General features: G+C 31.8%; 2 protein-coding genes across 2 annotated transcripts; both read left to right on the top strand.

Moving 5' to 3' along the window:
• The first annotated feature begins 8,653 nt into the window (after positions 1 to 8,653).
• On the top strand, positions 8,654 to 10,241 carry LOC108857345 (APO protein 4, mitochondrial). The gene is made up of 3 exons (XM_018631325.2): positions 8,654 to 8,804; positions 8,992 to 9,269; positions 9,334 to 10,241. Exons 2-3 carry the CDS (start codon positions 9,004 to 9,006, stop codon positions 10,082 to 10,084), a joined length of 1,017 nt encoding a protein of 338 aa, XP_018486827.2. The 5' UTR covers positions 8,654 to 8,804; positions 8,992 to 9,003; the 3' UTR covers positions 10,085 to 10,241.
• Positions 10,242 to 13,753: 3,512 nt separating this feature from the next.
• Positions 13,754 to 18,953, top strand: LOC108860098 (isocitrate lyase). Its single transcript, XM_057010277.1, has 5 exons — positions 13,754 to 13,886; positions 14,012 to 14,418; positions 15,099 to 15,701; positions 17,876 to 18,468; positions 18,588 to 18,953. Exons 1-5 carry the CDS (start codon positions 13,857 to 13,859, stop codon positions 18,683 to 18,685), a joined length of 1,731 nt encoding a protein of 576 aa, XP_056866257.1. The 5' UTR covers positions 13,754 to 13,856; the 3' UTR covers positions 18,686 to 18,953.
• The last annotated feature ends 421 nt before the right edge of the window (positions 18,954 to 19,374 follow it).

Here is a 19,374-nt window from a genome sequence, read left to right as displayed (position 1 = left end):
AAGCGGAACGGATGCGGGTACAAAATTATTTGTTTGCAGGTTGTGCGGATCATATTTTATAACCAAAACAAAATTAAAAACCCGCGGGTTGGCGGGTTGGCGGGTCAGCGGACGAGTTCAATCCGTAATCCAGCCTTAATCGTGCGATACTGAATCAATTTTTAAATTGCTATTGTTTAATAAAATATATTTTGATTAAAATTTATACAAAAATATGATTACCAAAAAAATATAATAAGAAAGAAAAAATATCAAAAATTAAATTAAAACAAAAAATATACCCGCTCTTTTAAGGGCGGGTCAAAAGCTAGTTTGTGATTAATTCTTCATGAAATTAGCAGCCATCATGTTGATATCCATGATTATGATGGGTTTGTCTTGTCTATTTGTGCTATTTTTATATAAATTTATTGGTGTATATATTGTTTTATTTGTAATGTATATAAGTGGTTAAAAATGAAGTACAAATATGATATTGGTTTTTTGGCTGAAATTAAGTATTTTTTTTTGTTGTTGTGATTTGTTTTTTATGAGAAAGTAGTGGCGGGATGGAAATATTCATAGTGAGGAAAAAGACTTGTTGATTTTGGGTGTTAATTATAAATGAAGTAGAAAATACTACGAAAATGATATTGGAGATTAAACATGATTAACCCCATTTATTGATTGTATTAAATTTGGAATCATAAATTATTTTTCCTTACATACAGGACAACTCATGTTTGTTCTAAGCCATTGACCAATGCAAGGGAAATGAAATTTATGGTCGAAGTAAGAGAGTTAAAATTGTTTCCGTAGTCACAATTTCCGAAACATATTGTGCATAGATTGTTTTTCTCTTCTGTAGTTGGAGACCTATTAGCTCCCTCTAGATCTGTGATGATAAGATCGATGTCAAGTTTTGCAGTTGTGTTTTGATTGTAGTCTTTGATAGTAAAAGTAACTTGTCATTAGTTAATATATTGTCACTATTTTTAGTACATTCACACATATTAGATATTTTCTTGAATAAAGAACGTTGAGTTTGGGTGGTAAATGTTATTGTATGTTAACATAAATTTCATGGCTTCAGTTGTTGAGTCATTAAAATTACTTTGATTGTCGATAATAGATAGTAGCTGAAAGTCAATAATGAATTGTTGTGTGTTGGGACGGTGAATGTAGATTTGGAGTGTTTGCCATTGATTTTCTCCTGAAGTTATTGTTTGGTGGGAGAAGTGATGAGAGAGAAGTGGTTCAAGATTCATTTTTGGTTACATTGTGGGAGCATAAGGGTGGATTTTAGTATATTATTTTTTTCACTTGTTCTAGTGTTTTGTTTAAAGGATTATTTATTCAGAGGTATTAAATGCTTAGAGTTAATGGTTTGTGTTGAATTGACTGTTTTGGTTTATGATTAGTTGTTACTTTTGATCGAGACTAATCTGTAGAGAGTTTTATATTATATAAGTGTTTTATGTTGTGTTCAAACCAGTGTTTTTAAAACCGGACCGGCGAGCGAACCGGAAATATTTTGGGTCACGGGTCATTGTGGTTCGACCTGGTTCGACCGGGGTCGATTAGATTAAACTGAATTTATTATTTTATAAATATTATATATATTTTTTTCAAAAAATAGTCATAATGTTTAGAAAACTTTCAAAAATAACAAATTGAAATGTGATAAAAAAAAAAAAAAAAATTAATAGTTCAAATCTAAAGTCAATAGAAAAAAAAACATTTAAAGTTTATTCTCCAAATCTTTGTCCTTCTAAATCTTCATCACCTATAAAAATTATATACACATTAGTTACAAAACTCTATTTTGGTTGCAATTTGTGACAAACAAAATAGTATATATGTTAAACAGGGAGAAAAAATAATTATTTTATTAACAAAATTTTGATTTTTATACGAACCAGGGTTTCGTCGGTTCGTTGGGTCACTCGGTTCCCGGGTTTTTAGCGGTTCAACATGGGTTTTTAACCGGTTCAACTTTAGTTGGGTTTGACATTAAACCAACCCGGATAGGTGTCCGGTTCGCGGTTGAACCCGGTCCGACCGCCGGTCCGGTCCGGGTTTAACAACACTGGTTCAAACTCATTATTAATGAGTTTTTAATGTTGTGCTCAATCTTCTACTAAAAAGTTAAGTTTATATATGGAGCGGTGTCTTAAAACAATTGGAATTATGGATTAGCTTCGTATGAGTTTTATTATATGGTTTTATTTTATTTAATATAATTTATTTTTGTTGGGAATTAGTTTTGTTTTATTTATGCAGAAGCTGAGTGATATATGGACTGTTGTTTTGTTATACGTAGTAACGTAATGATATGTAATTATATGAGCGTTATTTATTGTCATATATTGTGGTTTAATGAAAATTGGAGACTAATACGAAAGGGAGTTATAAGAATGACATTTGTATATGAGTTTGGTAATGTAAATTTGTCTTCTATAGTTGATGTAGATTTATAATATTCTTTTTAACATCGACGGAAAGTGCTGAGTAATAAATTTTATTTTGTGTAATTGTAGAAGCATTTTTGTATAGTCATATGTAGTAACTAACTTTTCATGCGATTGTGAGATGGGTTAAAAGCAGTGTTGTTAAACCCGGACCGGACCGGCGGTCGGACCGGGTTCAACCGCGAACCGGACACCTATCCGGGTTGGTTTAATGTCAAAACCCAACTAAAGTTGAACGGTTAAAAACCCATGTTGAACCGCTAAAAACCCGGGAACCGAGTGACCCAACGAACCGACGAAACCCTGGTTCGTATAAAAATCAAAATTTTGTTAATAAAATAATTATTTTTTCTCCCTGTTTAACATATATATTTTGTTTGTCACAAATTGCAACCAAAATAGAGTTTTGTAACTAATGTGTATATAATTTTTATAGGTGATGAAGATTTAGAAGGACAAAGATTTGGAGAATAAACTTTAAATGTTTTTTTTTCTATTGACTTTAGATTTGAACTATTAATTTTTTTATTATTTTATCACATTTCAATTTGTTATTTTGAAAGTTTTCTAAACATTTATGACTATTTTTTGAAAAAAATATATATAATATTTATAAAATAATAAATTCAGTTTAATCTAATCGACCCCGGTCGAACCAGGTCGAACCACAATGACCCGTGACCCAAATATTTCCGGTTCGCTCGCCGGTCCGGTTTTAAAAAACACTGGTTAAAAGGAATTTTATTTGAAGTTGATAATGTAAATATTAAATATGAAATGCAGAATGACATAATCAGTCTAAATGATGTAAACAAAATTTGTTATTGATTATAGCCCAATGAATAGTCAGAAAGCCTATCTATGCTCGAGTTTGAAACACACAAAAAAAAAGGAAGAAGATCTGCGAATTTGAAGCAAAAGACAAAAAAATAAGCTCACCCTTTTGTCTGTCACGTGTGTCCTAAATGAGGATATGAGAGGTGAGATGGCGCATTGTGGAATCTTTCTAGTCAACTTTATTAGTATAAATTTTCATATTACAAAATTTTTATTAACTATCTTGACCAAAAAAAATTTCCATTAACTGAATTCTTAACTTAATTCAGGAAATGCGTTAAAAACTAAAATGCTATAATATATTTAACAACTCTTTTTACATGGTTTAGAATTAAAATATTGAGTTGCTAAAAAAGAGTTAAAATATTGTTGGATAACAGTATTATGTTTTTTCAACTGATATCTTTAACAAAATGATTTTTTTGTTTACGAGATATTATTGTATGCTAACTGTATTTGTATAATCATCTAAATAAATTGTAACAAATTTAAGTATTGACTCATTTGAGTTTTTACTCTATAATTCATAAAATATTTGAATATTGTGTGAGGCTATCCATAAGAATAACTTGTGATTTCTTTAGAAAAGATTTGTTCTTTCATTTTAAAATATTTGAGTATTTTTATCATACACAATTTTAATCTTTAATTTACAAAATATGTGTATATTACGCTTTATTTTTTAAAAATATTATGTGCTTCCAAAATTGAAAATAGAAATATATTGGAAGAAATTACTTCCTTAAATTTGATGTATAGAAATTCCATAATTTGAAAATATTTAGTGAGAGATTTTGCATATATAAGATCCTTAATTTGTAAGAAGATATTCCCCAAAATAACTTGTGCAATACTAAATATTTTAATAAAACATGCGCTTTGCGTATGGTGAGCTTATATAATAAAAATTAGAAATATATAGTATTGACAAACTAAATATGTATATGTGTTTGAATTTTTTTTAATATGCATACATTCATCTTTTCTTTATATAATCATCTATGTATTGAGTTGAACATTTGTAATTGTAATTGTGGACCGAAATCTATTTTGAATTTACGATGAGCTTGATCGAGTTGAGCTTAAATTTTTTATCACCATATTTATACCTATAAAAACTGTAATGTGGTTATCAATGAATTTTTATTACAAAAACATGTTCTACAATTTTTAATACTTTATTTTAACATCACTGATAATCATTTTAAAGTTTTATCACTTAGTCTTCCACATAGTTTTGAAGAGTTTCAACTGGACGACTAAATTGATGCAACACATTTTCTTGTTTTAAGTCATTAGCTGAATATATATATATATATATATATATATATATATATATGTATAATTGGAATATTTATTAAATAAAAATCCATATTAATAAAATTTTATGATCATTTGTATCTTGTTATAACAAAACAAATTAAGCCATTGATCACAAAAATATTCAAAGTGCGAGAATATTCTTTTGTACACTATTTATCAATTTGATAGCTAATTTAATAAAAATATAATATAAATTAAGATGAACCAACCTATTTTTCTTAGCATTCTAAATTTCATTCTCATGGTAACATATGGCTACAAAAAAATGTTGTAATGTTTCTCAATTAATATATAATTTGAATATTTATTAAAAAAAGTTATATTAATATAATTTTATGATCATTTGTATCTTTTTATAACAAAAAAAATCAAGTCATCGATCAAAAAAATTCAAAGTGGTATTTTAAAATTTCTAATAATTTATAGTCGTTTGAAAAAATTCAAAAGATAACATATAAGAAAAAATCTAATATTTTTTATTATATGGTTAATGTGATTGTTTAATATCTTTTAATAATATAAAATCAAACAAAAATATCTAAGATACAAAAATGTTTTCAAATATTTATTATTCGTAATCATTAATTGTCATATATATGTTAATCATATTAGGTAATTCCGTAGCTTTTATTTTAATAAAAGTGCGAGAATATTCTTTGTACACTATTTATCGATTTGATTGTTAGTTTAATAAGATATATAATATAAATTAAGATGAACCAACCTATTTTTCTAAGAATTCTGAATTTCATTCTCATGGTGACATAGCTACAAAAAAATGTTGTAATGTTTCTCAATTAATATATAAGAGAATAATAACTCTAATATTTTTGTATTGATTACAATATATAAATATAAAAATTTATGATTATATTATCTATTAATATATATGAACCAGCAGTTTAAAATTTGAAATTGGATCCAAAATATATATAAAATAATGATTATAAAAAAGATATCACACATTATATATCAACTTCCATAGTATTTGCAACTTTATTATATATAATGAATCAATCATAACCCATTAAATTGCCCATTTATGATAGTCCTTTTTAATATCCATTTGGTTTATTTTCACAAATATTTGGAATGAAACCAAACAAAAGAAAATGAAACGAAACCAAATTTATAACGCTACCTATATTTTGTAAAGGGAAAATTCCATAAAAATACCCGAACTATTTTGTTAAGCTTTTTAATACCCAAACTTTTTCACTACACAGTTTAATACCCCAACTAATTATTTTGCTCATTTTAATACCCAAACTTTTAACACTGTGCTCACTTTAATACCCAAACTTTATTTATTTTAATAAAATACTAATAAGTTTCAAACAAAACTTTAAAAAATCTCAAAAATATAAGAAAAAAATATTAAAAATTCTAATTTTATTTTAAGATTTAGGAAAGAAGGTAGATAAACAATGGATTTTTTTTTTAATAAATGAATTTGAATGATAAAAATAAATTTCATTTTTTTATTTCAGAAAACAAACTAAATACAATATTTAAAACTTGGAAAATTTATTACAAAATTTAATATTTTAAACTATTTAGTTACTTTTATTTCTCAAACGCCAAAAAATTTAGAATTTTCTGAGTTTGTTTTGTAAATTCTAGAGATTTTTTAAAATTTTATTTGAAACTTAGTAGTATTTTTATTAAAATAAATAAAGTTTGAGTATTAAAGTGGCCACAGATTTAAGTTTGGGTATTAATCTGAACAAAATAATTAGTTGAGGTATTAAACTGAGTAGTGAAAAAGTTGGGTATTAAAAAGCTTAACGAAATTTTAGTTCGGGTATTTTTATGGAATTTTCCTTTTTGTAAAACAAAAACTGAAACCATACCGGAAGAAAATCGAGAACCGAACTATCCAAAACAAAATTTATATACCTAAAATAATAATTATATTTAGTTTCAAAATTATCAAATATTATAAAATATTATTTATAAAGCAAACTACCAAAAATTTTGGATTATCCTATTACGTTTTATCCAAAATATTTGAAATTTTCCCAATTCTCCGATAGAGCCGAATCACCAAAATATTTTCATCTAAAATATTTGAACTTATCCAGTATTTATCAAAAAAAAAACTAAAACATTTTTTTCTGAATTATTCAAAATTATCTGAAAATGGGAACCAAACCTGAACCTAACTGAACTCAAAAATTTTATTGGATTCTTAATAATTTATCCGAACCAAACTGAAAATCAAAATAACCAAATATAAATTCATAAAAAACTAACGGTTCTTATATCTATTGAACCCAAAAACAAAAACCACAATCAAACCAGAACTGAACCAAAACTAAAAGAGAAAAATGGAACTAAACCAAAAACCGAACACCTATGTCTAAATCTATTAGCGAACCGACAAACATGTTAATAAATATGTCAACAAAAATTAGTCTAAAGTGCGGATCAAAATATAGTTAATACTTAATACTAATGAATAATCTGAGCCTGAGAACAAAGTAACAAGTACGGAAAAATCATCAAAGCTAAAGAACAATAATTGTAATACTTCTAAATTTTATAGTTCAGCCCATTAAATAAGCTGTTTTGTTTCGAACTGTATAGTGCTACATTATATGTCCAATTTTCTCAGAGTATCTCCAAAAAAACTATCTATTTTAGAGCTTACAAAATTCTATATTTTGAAGTCTCAAGATGTTATTATCCAAATAAAAAATTCAAAATTATTTATAATATTACTCTATAGTTTTATATTTGTCATAATTAATGTAAATCCATAAAACTTTTATAAATAACTAGAGCATATATAAAAAAAATACTACAACGATATTAATTGATAAAATCTTATAATACATATATAAAAGTATAAATAGAAATACATAATTAAATATTAAAATATAAGAAAATATTACATTATTCCCTAATGTTCTATCTTCGGTTGCACAAAATATTTTTGGACAATATTTTAAAGATTTTGAATGTTTCAGAGCAAATATACCATACCATTATTGTTTTTGTAATTTTTAAATAAATGTGTGTGATAATTTTGTCTTCATGTACCTTCTAAAAAGTTTTTAACTAGGTTTCTTTTGCAATATTCTTGTTGTCTAATTCTAGTTTTAAAATAATATAAATTCTATTTTAAATATACTTTTATTTATTTTTATGTGTAAAACTTGAATTTATAAAAAAAATCTGAAATAATTATGAGATATAAAACATTAAAGATTAAACCGATCAATAAAAATATTTAAAATTTTTAATTGTGATGTGTAATTAATTATAGAGACTAAAATACAAATAAAAATGAAATTCTAAAATTTAAAGTTTTGAATAGTGACTCTAAATTTGAAATACTGAAGTTTGTTTATGGAAAGTAAAAAACTCTATAGTTAAAGTTATAATTTTTTAAGGATACTCTTATAGCGATTTAAAAAAATTAATGAACTGTACGAAATTGAACTGAATTATTTAATTTGGCTTAACGTACTTTTGTTTAACTAAAATCACAAAATTAAATAGTGGATATGCTCACATGTGATGTTTGAAGTACACCTTTTGTTTTATTATTTAAAGATTCTATTCCATTGATTAGGATCTCCTTATCCAGTTTTTGGTTGAGTTAGTGTCATTACTGACAAAAGAAGTTACTGACTTAATGGTAAAATAAATATTTTAATATTTCAAATATTTACAATATTATTAAATAATATGAGTAGTATTAAGGCTCTGAATGATGATTGCAGAGCAGATTGAGCGGTTCGGGACAAACGGTTTAACTGTGGTGCGGTTCTAACAGTTATAAAAACGTATAAACATATGGTATATTTAGATATTTTTGTTACTGTTAATTGCGGTGCGGGTCAGACGCCGTTTACCATTCGAAGCCTAAGTATTAACTAATACTCCTAGTTAATAGTTAGGTCTCAGAACAAACAATTATGGGGAAATTATCAAATCTAGATAAACTAATCTACTTTATTAAAGAGAGAGTTTAAACAAATCTATTTGTCCAAGGACCCTTTCTTCTAAACGCTACGGCCCATACACAGTAAGGCCCATATATGGTAAATGAATGGGTATTATAGATTTACGATCGAATAACCAGATCCCGTCTGTTCCGACAAGTTGATCTTCTTAGTCGCCGTCGCTCGGTCGGCTTCGATTTGTCGGAAAACTATTTAAGAATACTAGGTTTCGATTTATCAGGTACGATGTAGAGCTAAATCTAGTTACATCCCTTTTGTTATATGTACTATACGAATCCGTGTTATGCTCAATGATGTTGTCTCGCCGTTGATATTGATCATAAGTTGTTCGACGAAATGTCTTCCCTTGTTTGTGACCCATCGAACTTCTTCAAAGTTTTGTCTTACATTACTGATTCATTTTTTAGATTAATCTCGCTATGTCGCATTGGAGACACAAAGTGTGGAGACAGTTGAGCTCATTTCATGGAGCTAGCTACTCGACTAGACCTTCAAGAATCAACAAAACAATGCTCAACGACCTTAGAAGAATCCGGCCAATGATCCAAAGAAGAATCCAGAATCGAGCAAAAGAATACCCGATTCAAGAGATTGTTCCTGTGGCTAAAGACATCCTCAAAGCCAGACAAAATCTACTCACTGACGTCACTGTTCTTCTTAAAACGTTTCCTGTCTTGAGATGCAAGTAAGTCTTTCTTCTGCTCTATTGAATCAAGAACTTTGTTTGATAAAAAAACTTAAACTTTCAGGTTCTGCTCAGAAGTGTTTGTTGGCAAAGAAGGACATTTGATTCAGACCTGCCGTAGTTATATACGCCGTGGCAACAACAGGCTACACGAATGGGTTCCAGGTTCTGTAAACGATGTACTTGTCCCTGTCGAGTCCTTTCACTTACACAACATGTCTCAAGGTGTTATCAGACACCAACAGAGGTTTGATTATGACCGTGTTCCCGCCATCTTGGAGCTATGTTGTCAAGCAGGAGCCATCCATCCCGAAGAAATCTTGGAATATGCGAAAGTTCACGATAACCCGCAGATCTCAGATGAAGACATCAGGAGTATACCCACTGAAGATCTCAAATACGTTGGGGCAAACGCTCTAACGGCGTGGGAGGAAGTGAGAGCTGGTGTGAAGAAACTGTTGCTTGTTTATCCTTCGAAAGTTTGCAAACGGTGCAAAGAGGTTCACGTGGGACCGAGCGGTCACAAAGCTCGTCTGTGTGGTGTGTTCAAGTATGAGAGCTATCAGGGGACTCATTACTGGGAAAAGGCTGGTGTGAACGATTTGGTACCTGAGAAAGTCGTGTGGCACCGGAGGCCTCAGGACCCGGTGGTTCTTGTGAATGAAGGGAGGAATTATTACGGACATGCCCCTGCTGTAGTGAGCCTTTGTAGCCATGCAGGTGCACTTGTTAGCAACACTAGATATGCTTGCGAGATGAAGCCCCAAGGTTTATCTTATCCTCTTAATAATTCAATTCCAAATCATGAAACGTAGAGAAAAGTCTTGTGTGTATTTTAGCTGGAACCAGCTGATTCTCGTCTGGTTTTCTTGTTGGGTTTTGCCAAACTAAACCATCTTTATACGTCGCATGTCTATTGAATATTGATATCCTGTAGTCTATAGCATCGACTCGTTTTAACTCCACATGATATATTTGGCGTGTTGATGCCTTTGTCTAAGCATTGTTTATTTGTTGGTAACATTTTTTTTGACTCCCATGGAAACTCTTAACGACATTATCAATTGACAATTTACATTTATTCAAGAAACCTTTCCAGAATTTCTGTTTCTTGGGTCACAAGAAACACTTAACCATGACATTGATATGTCCTTATTCCTCCCATGAGTCCATTTATATACCTTTTTAGGAATGTTTTGGACCTCGTCCTTAACAAACATCCTCACAGCAACCTTGAAGATCCACTGTCCAACAACGCCGTGGGGGAGACGCCGTGTTAGACAAGGAACTTCTAACTTGGCATTGGAGTCCGAGTCTCTCAACGTGGTGACCTCAAAGTTTTCTTGGTCGTGACGGTATTGAACGTAGAACATGAGCCCGAGATACGAAGCATTAGAGGTGAAGTAAGTATAAGCCAGGAGGCCAAACTCGTTCTCCACATCTATCATCGGCGTGCAGAAAAACTCCACCACCATCCCAGCGAGCCGCCGTGGCGAGTCGGGATGTGTTGACACCTCGTGGGAGAGTTTCGAGACGGCGTTTCTGTTTTGACACGCGGTTTCTGGCTCTCAATGTAGGACATGTATGTCTGATCCTGATCATGATTGGATTGATCTCCGGGGCCTCCGGGGTGGAGGTGGTAGTAGCGGAGACGGCTTTCGGACTCAGGGTAGACGGAGGAGATGTCACCGGAGGAGAAACGGTCTGGGATCACGACGAGGGTGACGAGGGTGACCGGAGGAGAAACGGCCGTCGCTGTTGACGAGGAGCTTTACCATCGAAGCCGTCGCTCGGACGTGGTTGATACCCGGCGAAGGGATGAAGACGAGTTCGATTTACATGTCGTTGACTTTTAGTCTCTGCTGTCGGAATCACTTGGTTTCATATTTGTGCCTTTGTAAGCTTCCAGTCTTTGCGATCATTCAATAGGCCCATTGGTCCCAACCGTTGTATAATTTGCCTATTATTAAGTTTGAAGCCCAAAGGTCGATTTTTGTTCTGGTTATTTTGTCCACCATTAACTCGTTACTTCATGGCCCAAATTTTTGCTGGATGATCATCTTTTATCATAGTTGCACTGATAAGATATTATCATGAGCAGGCGACTGTTTTGATCCCCCAGAAAAAAAAGAAAAGAAGGCAGCAACAAAAAAGCATTATATAACAATTCCAAAGCATAGATGCCTAAAAGAAAAATTTATAAGAACATCTATTGATAATTAAAATCTCAAAGTAACTGAAATGTATTCCCAATCTCGTGAAATATTTGAATAGGTATGTTACTGATACATGTTGGCTTGAGCTAATATCATTGAGAGAGTACTAATCCTAAAGCCCATCCTGTGGCACACCTTCCAATGTTCAAGTTACAATATAAAAACTGTTATCATATATAAATTCATTTCCCTTAAGAAAATAGTTTTATCTGTTTATAGTGACGTAGTGCCCGCCGCGTCCAAGTAGCGTTTAGATTTCATCAACGACCGGTCCTAAGTAATTAAATCGCTCTAACATACTACTTCCTCCCATTAATAAGATATATCTGATCTCATGGCCAAAATACCAAGTTTAAAAAAAAAAGAGGTTTAAAGTACCAGTGACATAATTTTTTAATACTTAGTTGGTTTTGAGACGAAAATTGATCTAAATGAGTTAGATATGGGTATCTAATGCGAAAGATTCATATAATTTGACTAAAACAGCCATAATTCTTTAGGAGGTATATGTAATAAACATCAGGTTGAAAATATGTATATTATACATGATGATATGTTCACGGCCAGTTATTTTGATTTATAGAAACACATGAAATAACATTATCAGTTTTATATATGTGTTTGAATTATATAATAATTTTATGTTTACTAAACGAAAAACGCACAATTTGTTTTGTGATCAAAACATCATATTTATAAATTATGAACAAAACGTTGCAGTTTTGTTACAAATACTCGAGTCTAGTTTTTTTTTTAAGAACCAATTTACTATACTCGAGTCTAGTTTAAGTTAAGATCAGGATTTCCAGTTTCTGTTTGTCATTTCAATTTTCAATAATCCGTTTCTATTAAGTCAAGTCAAACTGTATAATTAGTTACTTATTATTTTTATAAGCAAATACCAGAAAAGGCCAACATCCAAATTGGAAAGATAGGATTGCCAAGTCGCATGCAATGTGCAAATCCATTCAAAGCAAGATAGGGTTTATCTTTTTTCCTCGGGAAACATAACTATTTGTTTTGAAACTTTTTCCCACGTTGAAGGTAGGATTTTCAAAACTTTACCCATTTATACAAGTACAACTGTTTTTTTGGGTGTAAAACAAGTACCACTATTGACAAAGAAAAATAACCAAAGAAATTATTAACCGAATAAGAATGTTTAGTTCATATCTTCAAACATTACTATCGAATTTATTGAGACCTAGCAGCATGTACTACCAATGGTTAGTCCAAATAGTGCATGGATCTAAGATATTGAACTTACGGATTTCACAAAGATGAAATATAATGTGCTCAATGCGAAAATGGGAAGATATTTTTCTGTTTCGATTTTGGAACTAGCTAAAAAAACACCACCAAAGAATTCAGTCTTTTTCTACAAAAGTAATTTGTATGTTAATTAGCATGCCAGTAACAAAAGAAGAAAAAAAATTAGCATGCTAATGACAAGTAGTATTGGATTTGATCTTACGTAGTTCTTTTGTTAAGAAAAAGGGAAAAGGAAGACAGAGTAAAGTTGTACCGCTTTGATGCTGCAATAACTAATTAATGTTCAGTAGTTACATACGACAGCTGAAATGTATAATAAGTGATTACCAAAACTAATTAGTGTGTTAGTAATTTACTATTGCTATAGAAGCCTATTGCTCATCTATCATGTCTTGGTAATGACTATGATCAATAGTTTACTGATCTACATTTTGCAAGTTTATTGATCAAACGTGTGAGGTTGGTAAGACGACACGTTTGAAACAATTGTGCATATATCGAATTCTCTGGAAGACTAATATAGCGTAAGAAATTTGTGTTCTTCCTTAGTTAATTACACCCACTTTGCCGACAGATCTACTCTTTCGGATGAAGTTTGTGATTATTACTTAACTTGTTATTAGATCATATAGCAACAAGATCTCCAATGCGTACTTACATGGACCAGCACATATATCTGGCTGTAACTGTATCATAAATCCTTGCGCAACTCTGGTCCGCACCAAACTATATACACCTCAGATTTGTTTTCTAGAATGAGATCGAAAGAAAGAGATGATAAAGGATGTCTAATGATAATTCGGTTCTGCCATAATTCACTCGTACGTGTCACAATTATTCAAGTTTGAGAAAACCAAAATTTAGGCCAACTAGAGAAAGACATATACACCAGCACAAGTAACTTTTTCAGTAAAATAGATCATTTAAATACTATTTTAAAATATATGTTTGTATTTTCTCATAAAATAGTGGTAACTTTTTAATTCAGAAACTAGTATATAAGGGGAAGAAAGGCAAGAAGAGCAATATGCTTGAATCTTCTCTACTTTCATAAGTCCTTAGAAACCAAAATCATTTCCAATTCATTAACGTTGAAGCCATGGCTGCATCTTTCTCTGTCCCCTCTATGGTATAGCAACACTAAATCATTTCATCAATGTTCCGTTAAGATATTCTTAGTTATTTAATTATGTAGGTTACAACATTGGCTAAGTCCATTACTAAATAAAATTTATATGTCGAATGATATATCAGATAATGGAAGAGGAAGGGAGATTCGAGGCGGAAGTTGCGGAAGTGCAGACTTGGTGGAGCTCAGAGAGGTTCAAGCTAACAAGGCGTCCTTACACGGCCCGTGACGTGGTGGCTCTACGTGGCCATCTGAAGCAAGGTTATGCTTCGAACGAGATGGCTAAGAAGCTGTGGAGAACGCTCAAGAGTCACCAAGCCAACGGCACGGCGTCTCGAACGTTCGGTGCCTTGGACCCTGTTCAGGTGACAATGATGGCTAAACATTTGGACACCATTTATGTCTCTGGTTGGCAGTGCTCGTCTACTCACACCTCCACAAACGAGCCTGGTCCGGATCTTGCTGACTATCCATACGATACCGTTCCTAACAAGGTCGAACATCTCTTCTTCGCTCAGCAGTACCATGACAGGTAATTTTAGTTACTAATACATTGTTAAATTGCATTTATAATTTTATATAATCAGAAAGTGAATTGCAGTTATGTTATGGCTAATGGTATAACTTTTCTTAATTACTAAAACCTTGATATTGGCTGCCTGCTATGAAAATAAGTTTTGAACTAAAAATAGTGTGAACTTTTTACTTTATTTTGGGTTAATGTAATGTGAACTTTGGTCGCAAATACCTCGTGTCAAAAATAGTCAGAGTAATTATATATTATTGTGGCTTTCGTCGGTGTCTTGATCCTGAAAATGCTTCTTTCGGGGATTTACGTTGCCACGTATTAAGATAATTGGATAGTCTGTCAAACTATAGTTTCTACACGTTCTAATTGATGCCAAATTTGTAATGAATTCCCCGAAATAAAATAATAGAATTCTTTTCGGTAAGCTTAAAACTAAACTTGAACTAATCCAACTATTTAGCATCCAATTTTTTTGTTTAGATACCATTAGCTAAATCAATTATGGTTAATGAGAGGAGCTTTGATAGTTAGGTTTGTAACGTTGCATGCAGACGATTTTAATCCCAAAAGTACGCTTTTAGACCAAAAGACAATCATGGATCATGTGAGACATTTTAGTAATGTTTGATTACACTAGGATAGTAGTTATCTAATTACAACATCAAATGGGTCTCCTCTCGCAGAAAACAGAGGGAGGCGAGAATGAGCATGAGTAGAGAAGAAAGAGCAAAAACTCCGTTCGTGGACTACTTGAAGCCCATCATCGCCGATGGGGACACAGGTTTCGGAGGCACTACCGCCACCGTCAAACTCTGCAAGCTCTTCGTCGAGAGAGGCGCCGCTGGGGTACACATAGAGGACCAGTCCTCCGTCACTAAGAAGTGTGGCCACATGGCCGGAAAAGTCCTCGTGGCAGTCAGTGAACACATCAACCGCCTTGTCGCGGCTCGGCTCCAGTTCGATGTGATGGGCACAGAGACCGTTCTGGTCGCTAGAACTGACGCGGTGGCGGCTACTTTGATCCAGTCGAACATCGACTCGAGGGACCATCAGTTCATCCTCGGTGTCACTAACCCAAGCCTTCGAGGCAAGAGTTTGTCCTCGCTTCTGGCCGAGGGAATGGCTGTAGGCAAGAACGGTCCAGCGTTGCAATCGATTGAGGATCAATGGCTTAGCTCAGCCCGTCTCATGACTTTCTCGGACGCTGTCGTGGAGGCTCTCAAGCGCATGAACCTAAGTGAGAATGAGAAAAGCCGGAGAGTGAACGAGTGGCTAAACCATGCAAGGTAATGGATAAGAATTTTAGTAGTATATCCCAAAACATCATATCTTTGGTTAATTGTTATAGACTTAGGTGCTGACTGGTTTTCCCGCTACCACCCGCAAACGCAGCTTTTGTGGTTCATAGCGGTTGTTGGCGTTTCGATACAATCACAGAAAACGCTACAAATCGCTTCAAACCGCTCCGAACCTCTTAAAATCAAAAGCTGGTTCCAGCTAGCGTTTGCGGTTGCGGGCGGTTGCGGGAGGGTAAATTTTTTTTCTTTAAAAACAGAATAAATAAAAATAATACTAAAAATATCCAATAAAAATTTTCAATTGAAATAATAGAAATTGTAAAATGTATTCATATTATATTTCAATTTATATTATAAAAATTCAAAACTAAAATATTTTCTATAAATTTTTAAAATTGAATAATATGATTTTATAAATATAAATTTTATATTTATCATATTATTATGATTTTTAATATTTTTATAATTACATAGAATGTAAATATTGTTAAATTATTATTTAACAGATATTGCGTTTGGTAGTTTACCAGTCATAAGAGTCCCGCAAACGCAACAATTTCTAACAGCTGTACTAGTCGTACAAATTTCTAAAAAACGCTTAAAACCACAACCATCCGCACCCGCAAACTCCCGCAACCGCAACCGCAACCGCTGCGGTTACACCAGTCAGGCCCTTAATAGTTTGGAACTATTTATCAAAATTAACATTTCTACCCAAATTAAGAATTTGGCTAGTTATGATAATAATCAAATAACTAGATCTTGGGCGGGTATTTTTTTTTTGTCAAAAAAAAAAACTATGTTTTTAGTTTTTTTTTCTGTTTATACTAAATGATATATTTGTAATAAACATAATTTTAGATTGAAAATTAATATTTATAATTATAATTAAAATTAAAAGTTTAATAAAATATTTTGATATAAATTTTCAATTTTCTAATTAAAACAATATAGAATTGAGTAATAAATTTTCCAGTTCCAAAATATTACCATCCCTTAAAAATAAATAAAATAAATTTGTAAAAACATAAAATATATAAACACATTTAAAATTAAAATAAATTTTAAGTAAAAATAATCTTTCGTTGTTGTTGTTTATTTCTATAACTTGACCCGTGGCCGTATAAATATTTGCTTTCACTTTAAATGTTTTCTTTGTACTAATGATAATATATATATATATATATATATATATGTAAATTAATTTGTATTACATAATTGTTAGTATAACATTTTAAAACAACAATATTATTTATTACTTTGAATAATTATATTTTGTAATTTTAATCATCTAATATATCACAATGTAACATATAAAAATCCAATATTTATAACTAATTAGACTTATATTATGAAAGTGTTATACTAATAATTTATGAATAAATTATTTTTATTTGTACTATATATATATGTAAATTAATATGTACTACATAATTGTTTATATAACATTTTAAAACAACAGTTTTATTTATTAATTTGAATAATTATATTTTGTAATTTTAATCATCTATTATATCATAGTGTAGCATATAAAAATATAATATTTATATCTAATTGAACTTATATATGAAAGCATTATAATAATAATTTATGAATAAATTATTTTATATTTTATTTATATGTTATATAAATTGATTTTGATGTGTGATTTTTATTTTATTAATACAAAATCTATTAAAAAATTTATTTTGGTTAAGATTCGATTAAAGAAATCTATTATTAAAATTTGGAAAAAAATAAATACTTAAATCTTTTATTTAAATAAGGAAAAAATATCTTTAAATATAATTTCATTTTATACTTCAGTGGTATACCATTGTAAATAAGATAAAAAATTCAGGACTAATTTAATTTTATACTTCTATTTTAATAATATAGATGAAGCTGTAGCTTTTGATCTGGAATACAACATTTTGTTAGATTTAAGTTTAACCAATGAACTAATTATCTTGGTGTGCTAGTTCCATTGAAGTTTATTCGAGGTACTGTTTTATTTTAGCACTAACTGTTACAAATAATATTCTTTTTTTTACAAACAATATTCGTGTCTAATGGGCAAATCTTATTCATATTTATAAAGAAACTTTACAATGTTGATGTTTATCAATAGCATTACAGTCTTAGTCTAGCTAATGCAAATGGAAACCCATTGGACTAATCAGGTACGAGAACTGCCTGTCAAACGAGCAAGGCCGAGAACTAGCAGCAAAACTCGGTGTGACTGATCTTTTCTGGGACTGGGACTTGCCCAGAACCAGAGAAGGATTCTACCGGTTCCAAGGCTCGGTCACAGCAGCTGTGGTCCGTGGCTGGGCCTTTGCACAGATAGCTGATCTCATCTGGATGGAAACCGCAAGCCCTGACCTCAACGAATGCACCCAATTTGCAGAAGGAGTCAAGTCCAAGACACCAGAGGTAATGCTCGCCTACAACCTCTCCCCATCCTTCAACTGGGACGCTTCTGGTATGACGGATCAGCAGATGATGGAGTTCATTCCGAGGATCGCTAGGCTAGGTTATTGCTGGCAGTTCATAACACTTGCGGGTTTCCATGCGGATGCTCTTGTGGTCGATACGTTTGCAAAGGATTACGCGAGGAGAGGAATGCTAGCTTATGTCGAGAGGATACAGAGAGAAGAGAGGAGCAATGGGGTTGACACATTGGCTCATCAGAAATGGTCAGGGGCTAATTACTATGATCGTTATCTTAAGACCGTCCAAGGTGGAATCTCATCCACTGCAGCCATGGGAAAAGGTAATACTTGATACTAACGAAATAGAGTTTGAAAAAAAAAATTAACGAAATAGAGTCTGTGATGAAAAATCTTACTTTTTCCTTCTTTTTCCCCTCAAAATGTGGGTTTTGGCATGTAGGTGTAACTGAGGAACAGTTCAAAGAGACCTGGACTAGGCCAGGAGCTGCTGGAATGGGCGAAGGAACTAGCCTTGTGGTCGCCAAGTCCAGAATGTAAGACAGACGTTTATTGCGGTGGTGCGGCCAAGGCGGTTCGGCATCTTTGCAGAAAAACTTGGAAACCATCCTATCTTTAGTATATCTTCGGACACCCGAGTAAAAGAAAGAAAAAAAGAGACAAAAAGACGGATAATAAATGTATCTTTTTTTTTTTATTGTGTTTGCTTTCTTCTACGTAATAATTGGATTCAAAAGTTTGATGCAATATTTTATGGGATTTGCTTCTTTGTATGAATATTTGGAGTTTGGTGTTATTGGCTTTTGTTTGTTACACAACGATTAATATTCTTAATATATTTGTGATTCAGTTTCGTTGTAAAGAGTTGGGCACAGATACTCGATACTCGGTTTGTATCCGCTACTCGACTCGTACTTGCCCGTAAATCCGAGTACTTCCATTGATCAAACCAAGAAACAAATACTTTAACCCTAAACCTTAGGCCAACCGCATTGACGGGGGTTCACACAAAAGTTCACACGCAAATCGAGTCAAATAAATGATTAAAATAAAGAACAGGGAAGACTTTGCCTCTCCACGCCCCTTCTGCATGAATCGGGGTCGTGACTGTTTAACGGGCTCCATGCCACGTGGTGGCCCGCAATTGGTCCCTTTAATTTTTTTTAAAAAAATAAAAATAATAAAAAGTAAAAAAATAATAATAAAAAATTCGATCTATGAACCCCTTT

The sequence above is a fragment of the Raphanus sativus genome, chromosome 5 (assembly GCF_000801105.2).
Source record: "Raphanus sativus cultivar WK10039 chromosome 5, ASM80110v3, whole genome shotgun sequence".
Classification (NCBI taxonomy): domain Eukaryota; kingdom Viridiplantae; phylum Streptophyta; class Magnoliopsida; order Brassicales; family Brassicaceae; genus Raphanus; species Raphanus sativus.
The sequence above is the reverse complement of the archived record's forward strand: the minus strand, read 5'-3'. Positions and strand labels throughout refer to the sequence as shown.

Excerpts from the sequence above, each read along its gene's own strand:
- LOC108860098 (XM_057010277.1), top strand. The coding sequence starts at position 13,857 with ATGGCTGCATCTTTCTCTGTCCCCTCTATG. Across the intron at positions 14,419-15,098 it reads GCTCAGCAGTACCATGACAG|AAAACAGAGGGAGGCGAGAA; the intron begins GTAATTTTAGTT and ends CTCCTCTCGCAG. Across the intron at positions 15,702-17,875 it reads GAGTGGCTAAACCATGCAAG|GTACGAGAACTGCCTGTCAA; the intron begins GTAATGGATAAG and ends TGGACTAATCAG.
- LOC108857345 (XM_018631325.2), top strand. The coding sequence starts at position 9,004 with ATGTCGCATTGGAGACACAAAGTGTGGAGACAGTTGAGCTCATTTCAT. Across the intron at positions 9,270-9,333 it reads TTTCCTGTCTTGAGATGCAA|GTTCTGCTCAGAAGTGTTTG; the intron begins GTAAGTCTTTCT and ends TTAAACTTTCAG.